Here is a 20,708-nt window from a genome sequence, read left to right as displayed (position 1 = left end):
AATAGGCCATTTCAATGCCACTTTTCTCACCCATTCTTGATTTCAACCTAAACATCTCAAATTTCATACACATAGGCCATAATAATGCCCCCAAAACAACCAATTCCTAGTTCTAATACTGTCATATTATCACATATATCTTAACATTCTAATTCATTACATTAGTCAATTCATCTATATACTTATAACCCATCCATCACCTAACTACTCCAAACACATATATCAAACATGATTAAACCACACATATATAAGTTGGTTGGGAACATAACAAAATGTAATTCTTAACATTTACACAAACCAATCTAACCCTATACATGCCATATAAACCAAAGTATACGTTACAAAAGCTAATGAATTAAATTGGATAGTGTGGCTTGTTATGTTGATTCGATCTCCCGACCTCATGTTAATCTACAATGACATTAAATAAAACAAGTAAGCTTCAAGCTTAATGAAGCTTAGTAAGTTCGATGGCTTAAAACATAAACCTTACCGAACCTAACACAACAAATCAAATTAAATAAATTCCTTCAAAGTAATTTCTCTGTCAATCACAATTTCAATCGATGAATACACTTATTTCATATCAATACCAATAACAACAATAAGTCTTCCAAACCAATTTCTTATATCACTTACCAAATCTTACCGAATCGGAGAACGACTTACGAATATGAGTACATCATTTTTATAAGCCCAAAAGTTAAACAGAAGCACATAAGTGCTAAATAGAAACCCGTAAAGGTTGAACAGAAGCTCGTAGGAGCTGAACGAAAACCCATAAGGGTTAAAAAGAACGAAAACCCATAAGGGTTAAAAATAAGCTCAAAAGAGCTGAACGGAAACCCATTAGGGTTGAATGGAAACTCATATGAGTTAATAGAAGCTTGTGAGAGCTAAACGGAAAGTAAATACAAATGTTCGCAACAGATGTTGAACCTCGGTTTACTTGGGTAATTTGCCGTCAATTCATCATTTGTCACAGAACGATTGTACTCAATCCCGTGTTCCACTCGTTTTGAACAATCAATTCAATTTCATAATTTAACAATAATTTTATTTTCAATAATAACTATGACTAAATACATAATACCATTCATCAATTTAATAAATAAATATTAAAGTTTACCCATACGAACTTACCTAGGTTAAATTGTAAAATTTGTAGTAGTTTAGGGACTATTCTACTAATTTTCCTTTTTCACGATTGTCTATGGGCTCTTGTTCTAAAATATAAAATTATCCATTCATTAGCACATATTTCAGCTTCAATTCACTTCACAATTAATACCCCTTAATTTTTAAAATTACACAATTACCCTAATTTTTACAATTTTTATAATTTAGTCCATTACTAATTAGTCCATCAAATGAACTAATTTTTCTCAATTAACAATTTATCTAAATGTTCTAAGCTATAATACAACCCTTGATCAACAAAATTTAATACCAAACCCTAAAATTTAATCTTTTCACAATTTGGTCCTAAAATCAATATCTATTAAAATCACTTAATAAAATCATCATATAACAAAATTAAAACTCTAAACCCACGTTATTTCATCAAAAATATCTAGTATTCATCCATGGTAACTTTCAAAATTACCAATAAAATCAAAAACTAATGAATTAGATAGTTGGAACTAATTGTAAAAGGTTTAAAAACACAAAAAATTTAAGAAAAAGACAAGAATTGAACTCACTTGTAGCAAAATGTGAAAAACCAGCTTAAGGGGACTCTCCTATGGCGTGTTTGGCTGAAAATTCATGAATAATTGTCTAGATTTCTTTTAAATCTCATTTTTATCTCATTAAATTTTATTTTATTTCCCATTTTGCCCCTTAATCACCTAATTTCTTTGTTCTTTTCTATTTATGCCGCCTTAGCCTTTTTAAGTGTGTCTAATTGCCTTTTTAGTCCTCTATTATTCACCACTTAAGCTATTTAATCACTATTTCTTTAATTAGCAAGTTTTGCACCTTTTTCAATTTAGTCATTTTCAATTAATTAACTATCGAAACGTTAAAATTTTCTAATGAAACTTTAATACTACCTTAATAGCACTCTGTAAATATTGAAAAAAATATTTACGACTTGGTTTATGAAATTGAGGTCTCGATACCTCGTTTTCAAAATCACTTAACCTAGTAAATTCTTCTAAAACACGAATCACTAATTCAAAAATCTTTCTAAAATCATATTTGACTCATAATAAAATTCACGAGCTTACTCGTCGGATTTGGTGGTCTCAAACCACTATTTCTGATGCCACTGAAAATCGGGCTATTATACAGATATACAAAACTAGTTTGATCACATATACTGACATTATCAGGCTGTTAACACTAGCTTTGGATCATAGTTGCTAACACTAGCTTGGTCTGACACTACTATCACTAGCTTCAGAGGATCCACAACAAATATTGGATCTCAAGCCATCGAATTAATCCTTGGTTGCAACACCCATTTGTTTATACAAGCTGACGTATTTGGGCTACTAACACTAGTTTCTGATCAGGATTGCTAACACCAGTTTAGTTCGATGCTACTAACACTAGCTTCATAGATTCCACAATATATGTCGGATCTTAAGACATCGAATTAACCTTTGATAAAAAACCCACGTCCTTTTCTGGAATCTTAATAACATGACATTCTTATCTCAATTGTTTACTAAGTTCATACATACATTTACATATTCCAAATAGCAATTCATATACATCTTTAAACCATATAACATCACCATGTATTTATCATCCATTTGTATAACAAATTTTACATCCATTCGATATTGTGTATCTATTCGTATTTATCACAAATCTCATATTTTCTGATTTAGTCCTTTTTGATGCCATAAATCATTAAAATTTCACATACATATAAATTAATCCGCAATTTCTCTTTTTTCTCGATTAGCCTCCAATCTATAATAATTCATTAAAATTTATCAATTTCAATTACTTTATTTCATTCTATTATAACTCTTTATTATCTATAATTATATAAATTTAATACTAATTTTGAAATAATTACACTTTAGTCCCTGTACTCATAACTAACAGATTTTACATTATAAATTAGTCTCTAGTCATCTCTAAACACCAAATTTATCAATTTAACACTAAAATTTTTAATATTCAACAATGACATCTCAAAATTTAACAGTTTTGAAAATCAACACACAGATTAACTAAGTTAAACTACCACGATATCAAAAATATAAAATTTATGAAAAATTAGCTTAATTTTACTTACCATGCAAAGAAATGAAAATTTTGAAACTCAAGCTTCTTTCCTCCTCTAAGGTTCAGATATGGAGAACAGAAGAAGTGAAAAATATTCATCTTTATGTTTCTTAACTTATTAAATATTTAATTATTATAAAAATAAAATTTTTAATATTATTTTAAATAATCTCTCAACTCGTTATCAAAATAAGATCGTCTAATTTTCATTTTAGGCCTTATCTAAATATTATTTAACCCTATTATCAAATAAAACCAATAGAAATCAATTTTTACAGATTTTACTATTTAGTCCTTATACCTTAATTAACCATCCAATCACTAAAATTTTCAAACTAAAATTTAAATCACCTATATAGAAACTCTGTAAATATTTAATAAAAATACTTACGGGTTCAGTTTGTAGAAACGAGGTCCCGATACATTATTTTCCAAAACTACTAACTTTAGGGTCGAACCACTTGTACTTTAACTAACTATCCAATTACTAATATATTTGGTCAAAATCCAGTTAAACATTATAATAAACTTGTAAACATTATTTAATAATATTTACGGATTCGACCATCGGAGAACAGGGTTCCGAGATCATCATTTTTGGCACACTGAAAATCGAGTTGTTATATCATTTACACATTAACTTCATAAATATCACCACTTAATATTTATGGACTCAGTTTACGAAAACAATATTCCGAAAATGATATTTTCGATGCCACTGAAAATTGGGTTGTTATAACATATATCCAATTGGTTCCTTCGCTAGCTTGTTAAAACTAGAAATGAATTACATAAAAAATCAAATGAACAGAAATGAGTAGAAATGACAAAATTAGAGAACTGAGTTACATTCGAAAATGAATGTAGTTTCTTAGGGATGTGCAAAATTCGGGTAAAACCGAAAAAATTCGGTTAACCAACCGAATTCGGTTAATCGGTCGGTTAACCGAATTTTTTCGGTCGAGGGTCTGTTAATTATTTTTTAATTTTTAGGTTAAAAGTTAATTCGGTTTCCAAACCGGTCGGTTAACCGAATTTTTTCGGTTTAACCAAAAAATTAATAAATAAAATTATAATATATAAATAGGCCCGCTATTCACCTAAACCCAATCCAAACCCAAGTATTCAACCCAACCCAATTACCCAATCTAACCCAATCATAAAAATTACAAATAATTTAATAAATAAAAATAAAATTCTAAAACTAAAACTAAAACTAAAGTATAAAAGTCTAAAAATAATTTAATTATGTATGATTCAATTTGGTTAATTCGGGTAATTCAGGTAATTCAGTTAATTCGGGTAATTCGGTTAATTTTTAACCAAAAAAAAAAATATAATTTTCGGTTAATTCGGTTAACCAACCGAATTAACCGAAAAAATTTCGGTTCGGTTAACGGTTAAAAATTTTGAAAGGTCGGTTAATTCGGTTAATGTTATTTCGGGTTAGTTAACCGGTCGGTTAACCGAATGAACACCCCTATAGTTTCTTACTAAATATGGAAATATCTGAGAATTAGTTTAAGTTTTTTAAATTATTATTTAATTAATTGAAGTTCGAAAATAGAATTCAATTAATTGGTCATTATGGATCCGTTGAATGTAGAAATTAAATATATTTTCTCATAGATTTTTTTACGGAAAAATTGTCCTGATTTTAACGGAAATAGAATCGGGTTGAGAAAATTATTTAATTGGAAAAATTAATTTAATAAATAATGTCTATTTTGATAAATATAAAAAAACATGTATTGGGTTGGATTAAATTATAAAATACTGGGTTAAAAGTCCAAGAAGTACATATAATTAGACTCAATACAGAAGTGACCTAAATCGTCATCATAACACATATGAGAGAGAACACCCTATTAGTCCATCTCTATCCTAATTCAATTAGGGCATTGTCTTTCTATTAAATAAGCATTAAATGCATTAAACTAATTTAACTAGGGTTTCACTCTCTCCCTACAAATAGATGGTACCAGTAGGACTAACAAAAGAATAAGTTATAAACAACTTTTGAGATTTTGTTATTTTGCCAAAAAATAGTGAGCATTTATTTTTAAGAATAAGTTGTATTTTTCAATAATAACAATTCTATCGGTTTCTATAAGAGTGAGATTTACTTTTCTACTGAAAGTAAGAAAATTATTTATGATTCTGTATTTGATTTGAATTTGTTCGAGCCTACACTCAAAGCAGTTCTTGGTACAAAAATAACGGAGAAGGTTGTTCGATTGAAAGCAAATAATATTTAGGATTCGTCTAGTCCAAAAAATAGGTACGGTTTTGGAAAAAAAATTATTGCTATAAATATTACAAAACCGACTCGATTTTTAAAATTTTTAATTTTACGTTGTGTAAGAAAACTATTTTCGAACCGAATTTTTTCCAACAATCCGTTATAAACAACTTGCTTTTAGCCACTTGCTACGTACCTTCCACAGTGACCACCGAGGGACCACTAAGGCATAACAACCTTGGACAACCTCAGTAAGGAGAATGTCAGAGTATGACCACATAATGCTATGCATGACGATAACTAACATGCAACGAATCTACCACCTAGCCGACCACCTAGACAAACCTACCATTTGTATTGCCAGTGACATAACATTACCCGATAAGAACCCTCCCCTATATATATATTGAAGCATGAGGAACATGGGATCGATCATTCTTCCTCTCAAAAAAACCCTAAGCATCCAACCTTCTACTTTCTTCTCTCTCTATTCTCATTCTCCCTTAGCCTCATAGGTAAATTGACCCTCCAGTCAGTATCATTTTCTTCTCCTTATTAATTTATTGTATCAACACTTCCCTACATGCAAATGCAAAAATTAAATTATATTAAAAATAAAACATTTTATTGTAGAATATCTTTTGATTAAAAAAACAATAAAAATACGCACGTGATGAAATTCAACTCAACTAAAACTTTATCACAACATTTTTATACATTTTAATTTTATTATCCACGCTTTTTTACATCCGTCAAATGTATATATATTAATAATGTATTTGATGAGTTAGTGTCACAAGTTAACCGGAAATCAACTCAAAATTGATGATAACACCATAATAAATAATTTAATTTAATTTTCTTCATTTTAATATTATATATATTACAAAAATGCCCTTTCATAATTGTTATGCACTCGTGTATTCCAAATACATCATGTCCACACGCATACGCATGTGATAAGAATACTAGTATATATAATTTGGTTGACTAAATTAATGTCACAAGTTAACTTGACACAAACTCAATTATAAAATTACCAAAATATCCTTATTTTAAAGGGTAATTGATATTGTTATAATAATATTTTTTGTCTTTTCATACTTTTTATATAATATTCAAATAGAATAATTAAAAAACATTATTAGGAATCAAACACAATGCCAACAAATTTATATGAAAATCTCTTATCACTTAATCAATAATAATTTGTTAAAATGATATATTTTTTAACATAAAATATTTTCACCCATCCACATTATGGGTGTGATAAAATTTAGTATATTTTATAGATTGTTGAAAGGTGAACCCCCATTTTGAACCTTCGCATGATCTTTTATAATTAATTTTACATTTTTGATATATAATTAATCTAATTTAAAACAAAAATTTTATTTAAAATTGATTTAATATTAACCGAACAAGTAACTTAAACTTTGGAGAGAGATTACTACCATTTATGTGGTAAATAACATAATTTATGAATTTTTTTTGAAATTTTTATATTTTCTAAATTTTAAATTATTTAAAAAATAATTTTATTTTTAATTTTAAATATTCTTTTAATTTTTAATTTTTATTAAAATATAAAACAATTTTTATTTTTAAAAACACTTTTTAGTAAATGTTTAGGTACTTTTAAAAATAACTACCAAAGTAACAAAAAAATTTGTAAATTTTAAAGGCTAACAAATTATTTGACCTTTTTTATAACAACCACGTCAACTTCTTTAACAGCAAAATTAATGGAAGGACCCAGATTTTTAAGTTAAAAAAAATAGGGTCATTGAATTTTGAATTTCAGAACAATATAGGGAGCATTGGCATATTTAAACCTAATATATATTATTCTCTCCTTCCTAAAACTATCCATGTAAATATAAATGACGCAAACTATCCAGTTAGTCATCAAACTTTATTTCAAAAAATTCTTACAACTTCATTACTAAAGTTATAGGGTAATTTCATTTTATTCACTCAAACATTAACTCCTAAGATCATGTCCATATCATGTTTATATTTTTATTTTGATCAGCTAATTTTTAAGTCGTTTTCATTTTGGTCTCTAAAATTTTTTAAGTCTTTATCCAAGTAAAAAAATTTAAGGATTAAAATGAAAAAAATAGTAGAAACTATAATGATGCATTAAAAATTTGTTAAACTGTATTTGCTCATCCCATTACCAAAAAATTGATAATTTTTTTTATTAATCTAGACATTTTAAAATTTAAAACATCAAAATCAATTAAATATATTGTTAGAAAATTTTTTATTCCTCGATAAGTCAATTAATTTGTTAGTATAATATTGAAATCAATAAAATTAATTAATCCAATCTCCTTATAAAATTTAAAATATTGTTTTATGTTTCCATATTGTTAATGAAATCAACTCATATAGTTTGTATTTAATAATTGTCTAAGAAACTTAATTTTCTTTTTATTATAATAATTTAAATCTTACATGCTAAGCCAAAAGTAAAGAAAAATATTTACAATTAACTAAATTAAGTGCTTATTTTTCGTTTGAGTAAAGAAGTAATGAAAAATATTAGAGGTCTTGTTTGGCATGAAAAATAAAATTAATTAATTAAATTAATTACAATAATTTTTCCCTTTGCTTTTAAGTTAGTATGGAAGATTCAAGATTATATAATAAAAAAAAGGTTTCATATACAATTATTAAAAATTATTTATTTGAGTTGATTTTAATTTGAAAACATAAAATAAAATTTTAAAATTCAGAAGGAGATAAAATAAATAAAATAAATAAAATTTAATATTATATTAACAAACCGATTGACGCCGGTAAGGACTAAACAATTTTCAACAATTTATTTTATTAATTTTGATATTTAACGTGGAAAAAAATCTCCCTAAACACTATAAAAAACCACGAGCAAATATAATTTTACTATAATAGCAGAAGAGCAAATAATATAAAAGATAGAGATAAAAACTAAACTTCAAAACTTGAAAACAAATAAACAAAGTTTAACTAGAATATTATCTCTCAAATTTGACTAAATTATGAGACATACTCAATACTGGTAAACAATTACAATTTGACAATTTTTTTGATGTCTAAAACTTTTTTACCTTGATCAATACTTAAAAAAAGTATTTTTTGTGAGACCAAAATGGAAGGGACTTAGAAGATGGGTAATAAAAAATAAAAGTGTAAACATGATAGAGTGTGTAATGTATAGTCAATTATTGTTAGAGATTTTACACTTAGAGACTAAAATAAAAGTACCCTAAAAGTTGGATGATAAAATTGTAAAAATTTCCTTTTTAAGTGACCAAAATGAAAGCACCGTAAAGTTGGGTGACCAACTGAGTAGTTTACGCATAGAAATATAGGGTTTAACCGGTTCATTTATTTGAATAGTCTTCTCTCTCGTCCCTGCAAATCAGTTTTCTCTTCTCCTCTCAGTTCTCACCCACCGCCGTGTCCGCTGGTTTTTGCAGCCCAAAGTGCTGAGTCCGGGAAACGAAGATGGCCGATAATCCCTTCAATCCTTCGGGTTTGTTTCTTTAATTTCTTACTTTTTAATTTCTTTTTTAGTTTATATCAATGAGATCTGTCTGGACATTTTGGAATTCATTTAGTATTTTACTTAACACTATAACAGTCAACATTGCTTAGCAAAGAATAATATCATTTTCTTTTCCATCTTTTGGTGTGACTGTGATGTTTGTATCTTCATTATTTTCGCTATTGTAACTGATTCTCTTGTTTTTTGATCTGATTAAACTAACAAATTGTTACATATTGTTTTTGGGTTAAATTTATATTTCTCAGGAGGGTTTGGGACATCCTCATCCCTATTTGGAGCCAGCAGTGGTTCTTCTCCATTTTCATCTTCATCTGCTACTGGCCCTTTTAGTTTTGCATCTTCGTCTTCATCAGCTTCTACTGCTACTACTGTTACAACTCCATCGTTTTCAGGCTTGTTTTCGTCAAGTTCAGCTTCAAATTCAGCCACTACATCGCCTTTCGGTGCTGCTGGGTTCTCTTTCTCAGTTGGTTCGCCATTTTCTTCAAGTAGCGCTAGTTCGAATACAACAGCAGCCTCTACTGCAGCAGCTTCTACTTCTTCTAGCACTTCAGGCTTCTCTTTTGCTCCATCTTCTTCCTTTGGATTTGGCAATCCAGCTTCATCATCATCTCCGGCATCCGTATTCTCTGGTGTAGCATTGTCAAATCTACTTCTTTATTGTATCTGCTTCAATCTCTTTATACTAACATTTCCTTTTTTCAATTTTTGTTTCTCAGAAAAGGTCGGGGCATCATCTTCCCCGTTCGGTGCCAGCAGTGGTTCAACTTTATTTTCATCTTCACCTGCACCGGCTACTTCAAGCTCTTTTGGTTCTTCGTCTTCATCTTCAGCAGCAGCCCCAGCCCCATCTTTTTCAAGCTTCATATCTTCGAGCTCAGCTTCAAATTCTACCACCACTTCACCTTTCTCATCTTCTACAGGGTTCTCCTTCCTGGGTGGTTCATCTTTTGGAAAGAGCACTGAAAGTTCGACTACAACAGCAACCTTTACTACAGCACCTTCCTTAACAGCTGCTTCTTCTTCATCAAGTTCTTCAGGCTTCTCTTTTTCCCTCCCTTCTTCAGCCTCTCAACCTACCTTTGGTTATGGCAATGCAGCTTCATCTTCGTCATCATCATCAGCACCCACAGTCCCTGGTTCTGCCCTGTCAAAACCTGCTTAGTTGTTGTCTCATCTGCTTTTGTTCTCTAATCTGGTAAAGCTAACCAAGATTTTCATTTTTCCCCTCTTTTTTTTTTCTTAATTTTTAATTATCAGGGACATTTGGGACATCTTCATCCCCATTTGGAGCCAGTAGTGGTTCCCCTCTATTTTCATCTTCACAAGCACCGGCTACCACTACTACCACTACTGCTGCTATGAGCTCTTTTGGTTCTTTATGTTCACCTTCTACTGCTACAGCTACTACTCCATCTTTTCCAAGCTTATCATCATCGAGCACAGCTTCTTCTACGGGATTCTCTTTTGGGGGTAGTTCACCATTTTTGAAGAGCACTGCTAGTTCAACACCAACATCCACCTATACTACAGCACCTTCTTTAGCAGCTGCTGCTTCATCAAGCTCTTCAAGCTTCTCATTTGCCTCGCCTTCAGCTTCTCAACCTGCATATGGATTTGGCAATGCAGCTTCATCATCAACACCTGCACCCACATTGTCTGGCTCTGCTGTGTCAAAACCCACTTCCTTGTCTTTTGGAACATCATCAGCGCCATTGTTTTCGACTGTTACTACCACAACTGCTTCTACCCCTGCAGCTAGTACTACCACTGCTTCAACTCCAGCATTCCCGGCCTTTAACTTAAGTTCTTCGTCTTCTTCTGCTACAGCTTCATCAGCTGCACCTGCTAGTTCAGCTGCTACATCAGCTGCTGTGAGTTCTTTGACTGGATTTGGTGTGACAAATGTAGCCGCTACATCTGGGAGTTCTGGTTCTTTCTCTGGCTTTTCTTTATCAACAAAACCATCCACTCCTGCTTCGTCCTCACAAGCACAAGCCATTGCCACTGCTCCTGTATTCAGTGAGTTTTATTATATACTACAATATTCTGGGTTTGTTTGTTTAATGCTTATTTTGTGTTTATATATATTACATTAAGTTCTAATAATTATGAAGTTCTTACTCCAAATTGCTTTCATCCTGTAATCAGTCACTTCATAGAATTCTAAAGTGCCTAGATTAAGTAATGGTGATAATATATTGAAGTCTTCATGCAATTGTGAATTCTGATCCTGCAGGTCTCACTGCTTCTGGTTCTTCTGCTTCAACAACTTCAACTTCCATTAGTACTTCTGCCCAAACATCATCGGCACTTGTTGTAGCTTCAAGTAGTGGGTACGTTTAGGTTTTATTTTTGGTGGCTTTATGTTTTATCCCTTTGCCGTATTTGTTTAACTTTATCTGCTTTTCTGTCAATATTATATTCTAATTCTTTTATAACAAGTATTATTTTTGTCTTTGAAACTTTATATAGAAAAATACCGGAAGGGAGATTAAACCCATCATTTCTCACTTTCCTGGCTTCTCTAATATTTCCTTGGCATTACTTCTTGTTTTAATTTTTTTTGTGTCAAACTGTTTAATGGAAACAAGATTAGGGCATTGGAAATGAATTTGGGGTGCCTAAGTCAGGAGTATAGATAGGTCTGGAACCCTGTCATATTGGACACCTGAACTTGCGATTGGTGGAACTTGTGAGAGACGATTGTGATGTGTACAAGATTGCAGGGTGCTAAATAAAACTGGTCTGATTTTTGGAGGTTCTAGTGCTTGAAACATTTTTAGAGCCTTTTGATGTTTTAGACTATAGGAACTATTCCTTTGTACCTCTTTACTGTTTACAGGGTAGCATCCTTGTGCTTGTTAGTATCGTCTCTGTATTTCTTTACTAAAAATGGTATTGTTTCTTCTAAATTCTTTAAGCAGTCTTCAATAAAAATGTTGTGAAATTTCTTATTGAATGTATAAAATAGTTTTTGGCATAACTTCTGTATAATGTCTCCACTTTTGTTTGTTTTTCTTATAGGACGAGTTCAAGTGCTTGAAACATTTTTAGAGCCTTTTGATGTTTTAGACTATAGGAACTATTCCTTTGTACCTCTTTACTGTTTACAGGGTAGCACCCTTGTGCATGTTATTATCGTCTCTGTATTTCTTTACTAAAAATGTTATTATTTCTTCTATATTCTTTAAGAAGTCTTCAATAAAAATGTTGTTAAATTTCTTATTGAATGTATGAAATAGTTTTTGGTTTAACTTCTTTATAATGTTTCCACTTTTGGTTATTTTTCTTATAGGACAAGTTCAAGTGCTACTGCTGCAGTATCTACCACCCCAAAATTACCTTCGGAGATAACCGGAAAGACAGTGGAGGAGGTAACTTCGTTTTAGTTTTTTTGATGTAAACTTCTTTTTTCATGTGTCTTCTTAATGCTTCCCCAGTATTTCGTATGCTATGAGCAATTATTGTAATCATGCTAGTAGAAAGGGCAGGTTATCTTTCCATAGCAACATCCAATAAGATTTTAGGTCATTCCAAAATAAATCTAAGAGAAAAAGGCAATATTAATAGGGTATCTGGAAGAATAAAGAAGTCAACAGGTGGAACAGTGGATGTGAGGGATACATATCTCAAGCATGTTCAAAGCAAACAAGTCTGATTGATCTGCCTCTTTCAAACCATTCAGTCTCCTTTCTTGAGTGTTTCTCAAACTTCACTTAGCAGGAAGAATAGTAACAGTATCTTTTTAGTGGATCCAAGATGCATGTTTCATCTCTTCAGCCCCTGCATTCTAATTTATGGTTGTCATTGAGCTAATAAGCTTCTTCCTTTTGGGGCCTACAGATCATCAAGGAATGGAATGCTGAACTGCAAGAACGCACTGGAAAATTTCGAAAGCAGGCTAGTGCAATTGCTGAGTGGGATAGGCGAATCTTGCAGAATCGTGATGTTCTTCTTAGGCTTGAGGTATTATATTTTTACTGTGAGGCAACTTTCCTATTAGTTTATTTATATGCCTTGTTGACAAAGAATTTATATTGACATCTAATAAGGTTTTTATTCTCTTATTTACTGAATTTTTGCAAGTTGTCTACATATATTTCTCTATTAATTCTAAACACCAATTCAGATTGAAGTGGCAAAAGTGGTTGAGACCCAAGCTAGCTTGGAGCGACAACTGGAGTTAATTGAGACTCACCAACAAGAGGTATTTCAGTGGTTTTTGCTGGTATACATTTTGCTAACTTTTAAACTTAACAGACTTTAGTTTAGATGACATTTGACCGCTATTAATGTTGTTTTGTTGGAGGAATCTCTATATATAACTACCGAGATTTGTATTACTTAAACTCTGGAGGAAAATGTTTGCTTGCTTTGGTTAGCAATGCTGTCCTAGTTCTAAGAGGATTCATTTGTCTTTACTATTAATGACTTTGCCATCTAGATTGTTGCTTCCTTATGCTACTTTTAGGTTTTCAACAATAAGCCAGCTAGTTTTTAAAACCCGCTGAAGCTTGTTTATGCTTAACCTTGCATGTGACTGTAGCATCTCTGAATTGACCAACTATTCCGTGTATCTCTTTGTGTGTATTGTCCAATATGCTTAAAACTTTTCATTAGTGAGGTCTCTTTCAGTTCTGCTTTATAATGATTAATTCTAATGATAGTTATTTAGATACTTTCTTTGTAATTGTGACTGTATTTGTAACTTAAAATAAATTTACATATATTTATTGAAAATATATATTATATTTAACATATGATATATTGGAATATAATGCAATTTATAATTTAATAATAATTAAAATATTTTATAACCAATTAGATTTTTATTGTTTTTAATTGAAAATGATGGAATATAAAGATTAAAAATAACAAAAACAAATAGAATAATTAATTAAGGGTAAAGTTGTCTTTTCATTTAAAATTCATTTAATAAATAAACCTTAAGAAGATTAGTGGATTTTTCATCAAACCTATGAACTTAAATGTGATGCGATATAGTCTTAACTATTTGAAAATGTGCTTGAATATTAGGTTGATAAGGCTTTGCAAAGTATGGAAGAAGAAGCAGAACGAATTTATAAAGATGAGCGTGGATTGCTTCTTGATGATGAAGCTGCGTCAACAAGAGATGCAATGTGAGAACATGCTTGTTTGAAGTTTTTACTGAAGTCCACTCTGCATTCTTATTCCAAGCTTGGTCTAGTTGTGCTCTAGTCAGCTTTGCTTTTACATATGAACATTTGAAGAACCTTATCTTTGTCAAATCTGGAGTGCAATCAAACTGTGGCCTTCATCTCTATGTACATTGATATATTGTAATTTGCAAAGTGTAGGAGTTTATTCTTTCATTTTCTTTCCAGGTATGAGCAGGCAGAAAATGTGGAGAGGGAACTGGAGCATATGACGGAACAGATCAAGTCGATTATTGAGACAGTAAACTCTAGTCAGGTAATTGTCCTTGGTCTTATGATCAATTTGTGATTTTACAACAAAAGCAGAAATGACAACTGCCCTGCAATATGTTTAGGGTGGGGAACTCGAGGCACTTGACGGAATGACTCCCCTAGATGTGGTGGTCAAGATCTTGAATAATCAACTAACTTCTTTAATGTGGATCGATGAGAAGGTTAGTAATCTTCACTTTGGCATCCCTTGGTCTCCTCAATTGTATATGTTGTGTGATGCAATTGTTAGGTTTGTAATTTGTGAGAAGGAACTTTTTGGTAGAAAACTGGGAATATGCCCTGTTTACCTGAATAAAAAAATCATACCCCCGAGTAACGAACATCATGTTAGAGTACCCAAAATAGATCTGTAGATAGTTTTGAGGAGGCACTGACTCGTGTTAATGTCAGGCTGAGGAATTCTCTGGTCGTATTCGGAAGCTTGCAGCCCAGGGTAATGCTGCAGATGGAGAATTAATTGCTGCTCCAAAATATTGGATGTCCTGACCCTTCCAGAAGTTGCTGTTGTTGAGTTTAGTAACTACAGAGGGAGTATGGTTAATTTTTCCAAATTATTTTGGCATCAGATGGATTATGTATAAGACCTGACTTTCAGACTTGGTCTAACTGATTGTTTCATTAAGAAAAATTGAGGTTTCAAGGCCTGTATTTCGCTCTTGTACCGCCTTTTCCTGGTTAGTCTAATTATTGAGCATGATTGCTTCACGGTCTATATATAAAATTCGAACAAAACTTTTTTTATTAATTAATTAATTCCATTGAGAAAAAGAATAATTTCACTTCTTGCTATGGCTTTAATGGAAGATGTTCAGATGGGGTACATAAACCTAAATCCAACCGATTTCTTAGTATCGCTACTATGACGTACTGATAAGGTCTTATAATTTGCTTCGCCAGTGGGAAATTCTTTTATATAATTATTAGGGTTATTATATAATTAATCACTCAACTATTAAGTATCAATTATTAAGTGTTGATTGGTGTTTTTTCATGTTATAATTCTAATGGAATGTGGCGTGATTTATGGAAAGATATTGATTAACGTTGTAAGGATTATTTATGAATTTACCCTTCCAGACCCTTCTGCTCGATTCTCGTCCCTGCTGCTCGATTGTATTGGCTGCATGACTCGGTTCTTGCCTAGTTACGTCTTTGACCCTGTTCTGCTCGGCACAATCCTAATGGTGCGAGAAACTTCACTTCTAAAGGGGAAACGGTCGGGTCACGACCCTAAGTGATGGCGGCCCGTGTCTCCCCCATGTCACCTGCACATTCATCTTAATCCTTATTCCTTCTTTTCCACCTTGTCTTACTATCGATCACAACTAGAAAGAGCTGCATAACTTATGCCAATTTTTGCCTTACAATTGCACCATCCACTACTCATGCTTCCTTATTTTTCCCTCTTTTAATACACTTCAAATCACTTTTACAGCATTTTTGTATTATGCCTAACCTGATAATAGTTTTCAAGATGGAAAGAGGGAGAGGGACGTGGTGGCGTATTTTTTTTAATATTAATATAATTACTTTTATTTAATATTAATATAAAATAATTTTTAATTATATTTTTTACATAATTTTTTAATTATATCTTAATGGGTGATAACATGATTTTTTTGATTGGTTGAGATGACTTTTTTAGCGAAATATCATAGTTTTAAAAAGTTTTCGTTCAATTAAGCCACAAATTTATTAATTTTAACAACTAGTTTATATTTAATTTAAAATTTAACAAGTTATATTAATTATTCAAAAGTATTTAATTTTTAATTGTCATTTAAATTAATTTATCACTACTTTTTAAGTGAAGGAAACTTACAAATAAAGTAGATAATTATTAGGCTCGGCTAAATCTCTGTATCAACAAAAAGGGATTGAGGAAAATAATCGATTTGCATTTTAGCTAAAAATTTTAGTCACTTGGAGCAAGGAGCAAATGTTTTTCTATTGAGAACATGCAAAGTTTTCGGTTCACCACACATTGAAAGATTGACATCAAAGCTTCTCAGTTAATCTAACCATGAAGGAATTGACAGCACCTGCATCCAACCCAATCCATGAAGATTCAAAAAGCTCATGGAAGTATTCAGCTCCAGTTTCCTCGGCAGCATTCCTGAATGCAAGACCAAATGCATTCCCTTGAAGTGCTCCAAGGCGAGGCTTTCCACACACCCCAACAATCAACACCTTAGCTGCCTCTTCTGACGTGCAGGCACAAAGCAAAGGCTTCAACCTAGCTCCTTTCTCCTTCAAGGCATCCATTAGAAAGTAGCAGAACTTGGTCAGAGCCTGCGGGTGACCCAACAGCTTTGTGTCCACTGAATCTTCAACCTTCACCCACCTAAACTTTCTTCCACTCCTGATGCACCCACTCTTTGTTATTGCAGCACTTCCTTGTCTGAGAATAGCCCTTTGTATCTTGATTGCTTGTTCCATTCCAGCCTTCAACTTATCAAGATTACTTAAGGACAATGCATCGTATGCCATCCCGAATTGCTTCAAAGCACAAAAGCCATCAGATTGCACAAATGATTCAAGCAGTGCAGTGACTCCATATACCATGTCTGCAGCTGAAACCCTTGAAGTATAACCATGATGACGCAAGAAACTTTTGTAGTAAAAATCATTGAGTCCATATTCAGGCAAAATTTGTTCGAATTGATCTTTCATCTTCTGTTTCACCTCATAATTCATGTACTGAAACTTCTGCTGGCAATCCACCAGCGCAAACCCCATCCTTGCAAGAAGAAGCTTAAGCTTTTTCATACCATTATCGCTCCATGTCTTCAGCTTAGGGGCAATGTACGAGGAACACAGCATTGAATCAAACAAGTTCCATTCTCTTAACAGCATAAGTCTTGGTTCTTCTTCATAGGCAATTCTTGAGGAATCAGGTGCTCGAACCTTGGTTCCATCTTTAAGAGTCACTGAAGTAACTACATCCAAATTCCCTAAACTGTTGATATGCTGCTGAAGCTCCATGACCCCAGCTTCATACCTCTCATCTGTCAGCCTCTCGTGAACAAACTGATCAGCAATCGAAACACAGGCCAGCCAAAGCAACTCATTTGTGTTTTTCCTCAAAGAATGTGACAAGTCATACATCAAACACCCTGATGGCTTACCATGAAAAGTTCCCATCCGATAATAATCCCTTCTGAACTTCTTAAAACGCCGCGCCGCGGGCTCTTCTTCACCTTCTGAAGACATTCTTCTTCTTTTGCTAGACCCATCCCGACTTCCACCTTCCTCCTCATCACCATTGGCTTCATCCTCATCTTCACTTTCACTATATTCATCTTCTTCACTATCCAACTCCGAATTATGTAAACAATAGCTGGCATTAGCCAACTCCATGACCTCAAAATCATACGCCAGATCAGCCAACCGCTCATCGTCATTTGTATAAATAACAACCCACCTGATCATTCTGTTCACTCAAGTTATGCAAGTGAATCGGCCTATGACTATCAACAACAAAAACCCGCACGCCACGTCCTAATTTAAGATCCTTTTGGAGGTCACGGTGGCATCCCCAGTTTATCAAAAGTATGGTAACAGGCTCAGAGGAAGAACTCAAATCAGAACCAACGTATTCACGGATTTGTTGAAATGAAGACACCGGATAACACGAGTACCGGACTGAATCAGATTCAAGAATGTGGAAAATGATTTTGAGAGTACAAAGAGAGTCCACATCAGAGGTTGAAGGGAATATGAGTAAAGGAGAGAAAGATGATGCCCTAGCCGATTCTCTAAGCCTTGCGTAAAACGACTCTACTCTTTCCTCCCTCACCATGTTATTTCTTTTCCCTCAAACCAACACTTAAATTCGATGCAAAATTGGAAACTTTTCTTGACGTGAAAAAAAAAACAGAATCGGGGATCTTAAGAGATAGATCAATACCCAGAAAGAAAATACCCCTCTTTCCTTCGATTTTCCATCATTTCACTAGATTGCACCCAACATCGATAACCTAGAAGAAACAGCTCATAATAAAAATTTATACATATTAATTTCAATTAGCTACAATTAAAAAAAAAGATTGAGACAATTCCACATACAAGAAAATGTTAACCAAAAACAACAAATTAAAAATTGGTGATATAATAAAAATACAGAAGAAGGATCCAAGAAGAGGAACAGTTCGAAAACTGGAAATGAAGAACAGTATAAGTACCTGAGAATGAAGAAAAGAAAAAACAAGGGTGAAATTCCTTTGTGCCGATCTCTTTCTTTTTCACCTTATTTTTTAAAATCACAGGTCTCAGTGGTGAGAGCAAATGAGAGAGAGAAGGAGGGAGGGAATTCTGTTTTGATTTAGCTAAGACGTTAATTTGGATTTTGGAATTTGAATTGTTTTGAAGCAACCGCGAAAAGTTTGGCGCTCTTGTGTTTTCACTCACGCCGTTGGATTGCTGTTAGTAGTATTCTTTTGGCAGAATTTCAAAATTTACCCTAATGTTTGTATATTTTTTCATTTTGGCCCTTAATCTTTTTTCTCATTCTAATTCTCCCCCCATAGTGTTGCAAGAAAAATTATTTTGACCAAAATTTACCCTAAGGTTTGTGAGTTTTTTCACTTTGGCTCTTAATTTTTTTTCCTCATTCTCACTCACAATATTGCAACAAATTTTCAAATAAGATGAAAATTACAAAAATTACATTCAAGTTAGAGCTTTGCCTCTCGTCAAGAAATCTGATCTAACTTGATCTTGAATTTAATCGGAAACCCAATTGCAGAATGGTACATATTTCTGTGTTTAAGTGATTTTACAAGACAGAAAAGATAGAGAATTTTTAAAAGTTGAATCTTTCTGATGCGAATTATGCCATTGGGTGATCTCAAAGGGAAGTGAATTGGCTGAATGGTTGTTCTGTTTCTATTGCTAGCTCTCTCTTTCTTTCTGGTATTGGTCATGTTTGACAGTCTGAACTTGGTATTGCAGGTTTTACATTGTGTATTGGGTTCATAACTGACTAGCCTATGAACAGTAACCAAAAAGAGCACCTCAGGAGACATGATATAAACTATAAAAGCATATGATGGAAAAGGCAAAAGGGAGCTCTTAATTTCTTTGATGATGCAATACCTTCATATCTCAGTGGCTGGAGCCAGGGAGAGAAAAAGAAAAAGAATAAGAAAAAGCCGCCGTCTGTGGGAATCGAACCCACGACCACATGGTTAAAAGCCATGCTCTCTGCCGTCTGAGCTAAGACGGCTTTGAAGTTTAATTGTGCTTAAGTTGATCCTCAGGCCTAGAAAACAATTTTAGTTAACCCTCAAACCAAATGGAAACCTGAATCCCACCAAAACGGGGTGAGAGGCAGAGTTATTCCGGCATGCATGGATGGATGGCGCTGACGGTAGTGATAGGAGAAGGGTCCATCTCAAAGGAGTTCAATTTGGAAGTTGGAATTGAAATTTGATAGGCAGACTTGTCAACTTACAGTCGAATGGAGATGCCATAGCTTCATATTCTTGGTGGGTTATTTGTTGTCTCCATCAAGAAAAAGCAGGCTACTTTTGTCCCACAAGGCACAAATCTCCCATGTCTCAGAAATTTGAAGCCGAAAAAAAAAAGCATAAAATCGCCGTCTGTGGGAATCGAACCCACGACCACATGGTTAAAAGCCATGCGCTCTACCGGCTGAGCTAAGACGGCAATTGTTTCTTACTTGCTTAAGTTCTTTATCAAGGAAACTAGAAAATTATAGAACCGAATCCTCCATAAAGGCAGCCGAGGATGGCCGCTGATGGTGGTGTAACAGCGGAGAAGGGTCGATTGGAACTGAAATTTTGGTAGGCAGATGTGTTGTCTATGGAGGCCAAAATGAAGGAGTTGCTCTTAAATTTTGCTGACAGCCGCCTCATACTTCAGCCCAGTTCTTCATTGCTTTTGAAAAATGCTGTGAAAAAAATGCTTTTTAGAAATGTTTTTTAAAAGTTTGGTTTAAAATTTGAGTGTTCAACATTGCTGTCAAAAAATGCTTTTGAGAAATAAAATGTCCATTTTAAACATGTTATTATCAAGTAACAAATATACATTTAAATAATATTTAAATTAGTTAATATTATTATATTTTAGTAAGAATATAAAAAAATTATTATAACTTGTTGTTAATATTTTAATATATTTTTAAGCAATAAATATTAATTATTTATAAATTTTAATTAGAATA

At 32.6% G+C, this 20,708-nt stretch overlaps 1 protein-coding gene, 2 non-coding genes and 1 pseudogene across 3 annotated transcripts; 1 reads left to right on the top strand and 3 right to left on the bottom strand.

Annotated features, from left to right (window-relative positions):
- Window positions 1-8,861: 8,861 nt before the first annotated feature.
- Window positions 8,862-15,169, top strand: LOC107912556 (nuclear pore complex protein NUP62). Its single transcript, XM_016840788.2, has 12 exons — window positions 8,862-9,014; window positions 9,293-9,679; window positions 9,767-10,186; window positions 10,308-11,069; window positions 11,287-11,383; window positions 12,346-12,424; window positions 12,894-13,016; window positions 13,180-13,257; window positions 14,088-14,191; window positions 14,417-14,504; window positions 14,584-14,682; window positions 14,912-15,169. Exons 1-12 carry the CDS (start codon window positions 8,987-8,989, stop codon window positions 15,005-15,007), a joined length of 2,361 nt encoding a protein of 786 aa, XP_016696277.1. The 5' UTR covers window positions 8,862-8,986; the 3' UTR covers window positions 15,008-15,169.
- A 1,229-nt stretch (window positions 15,170-16,398) lies between these two features.
- On the bottom strand, window positions 16,399-18,881 carry LOC107912557 (cell division control protein 45 homolog; annotated as a pseudogene).
- A 794-nt stretch (window positions 18,882-19,675) lies between these two features.
- TRNAK-UUU (transfer RNA lysine (anticodon UUU)) lies at window positions 19,676-19,748 on the bottom strand. Its single transcript has one exon. It is a non-coding gene; the product is annotated as a tRNA-Lys (tRNA).
- A 370-nt stretch (window positions 19,749-20,118) lies between these two features.
- Window positions 20,119-20,191, bottom strand: TRNAK-UUU (transfer RNA lysine (anticodon UUU)). Its single transcript has one exon. It is a non-coding gene; the product is annotated as a tRNA-Lys (tRNA).
- Window positions 20,192-20,708: the final 517 nt, after the last annotated feature.

This window comes from Gossypium hirsutum, chromosome D11 (assembly GCF_007990345.1).
Source record: "Gossypium hirsutum isolate 1008001.06 chromosome D11, Gossypium_hirsutum_v2.1, whole genome shotgun sequence".
Taxonomy (NCBI): domain Eukaryota; kingdom Viridiplantae; phylum Streptophyta; class Magnoliopsida; order Malvales; family Malvaceae; genus Gossypium; species Gossypium hirsutum.
The sequence above is the reverse complement of the archived record's forward strand: the minus strand, read 5'-3'. Positions and strand labels throughout refer to the sequence as shown.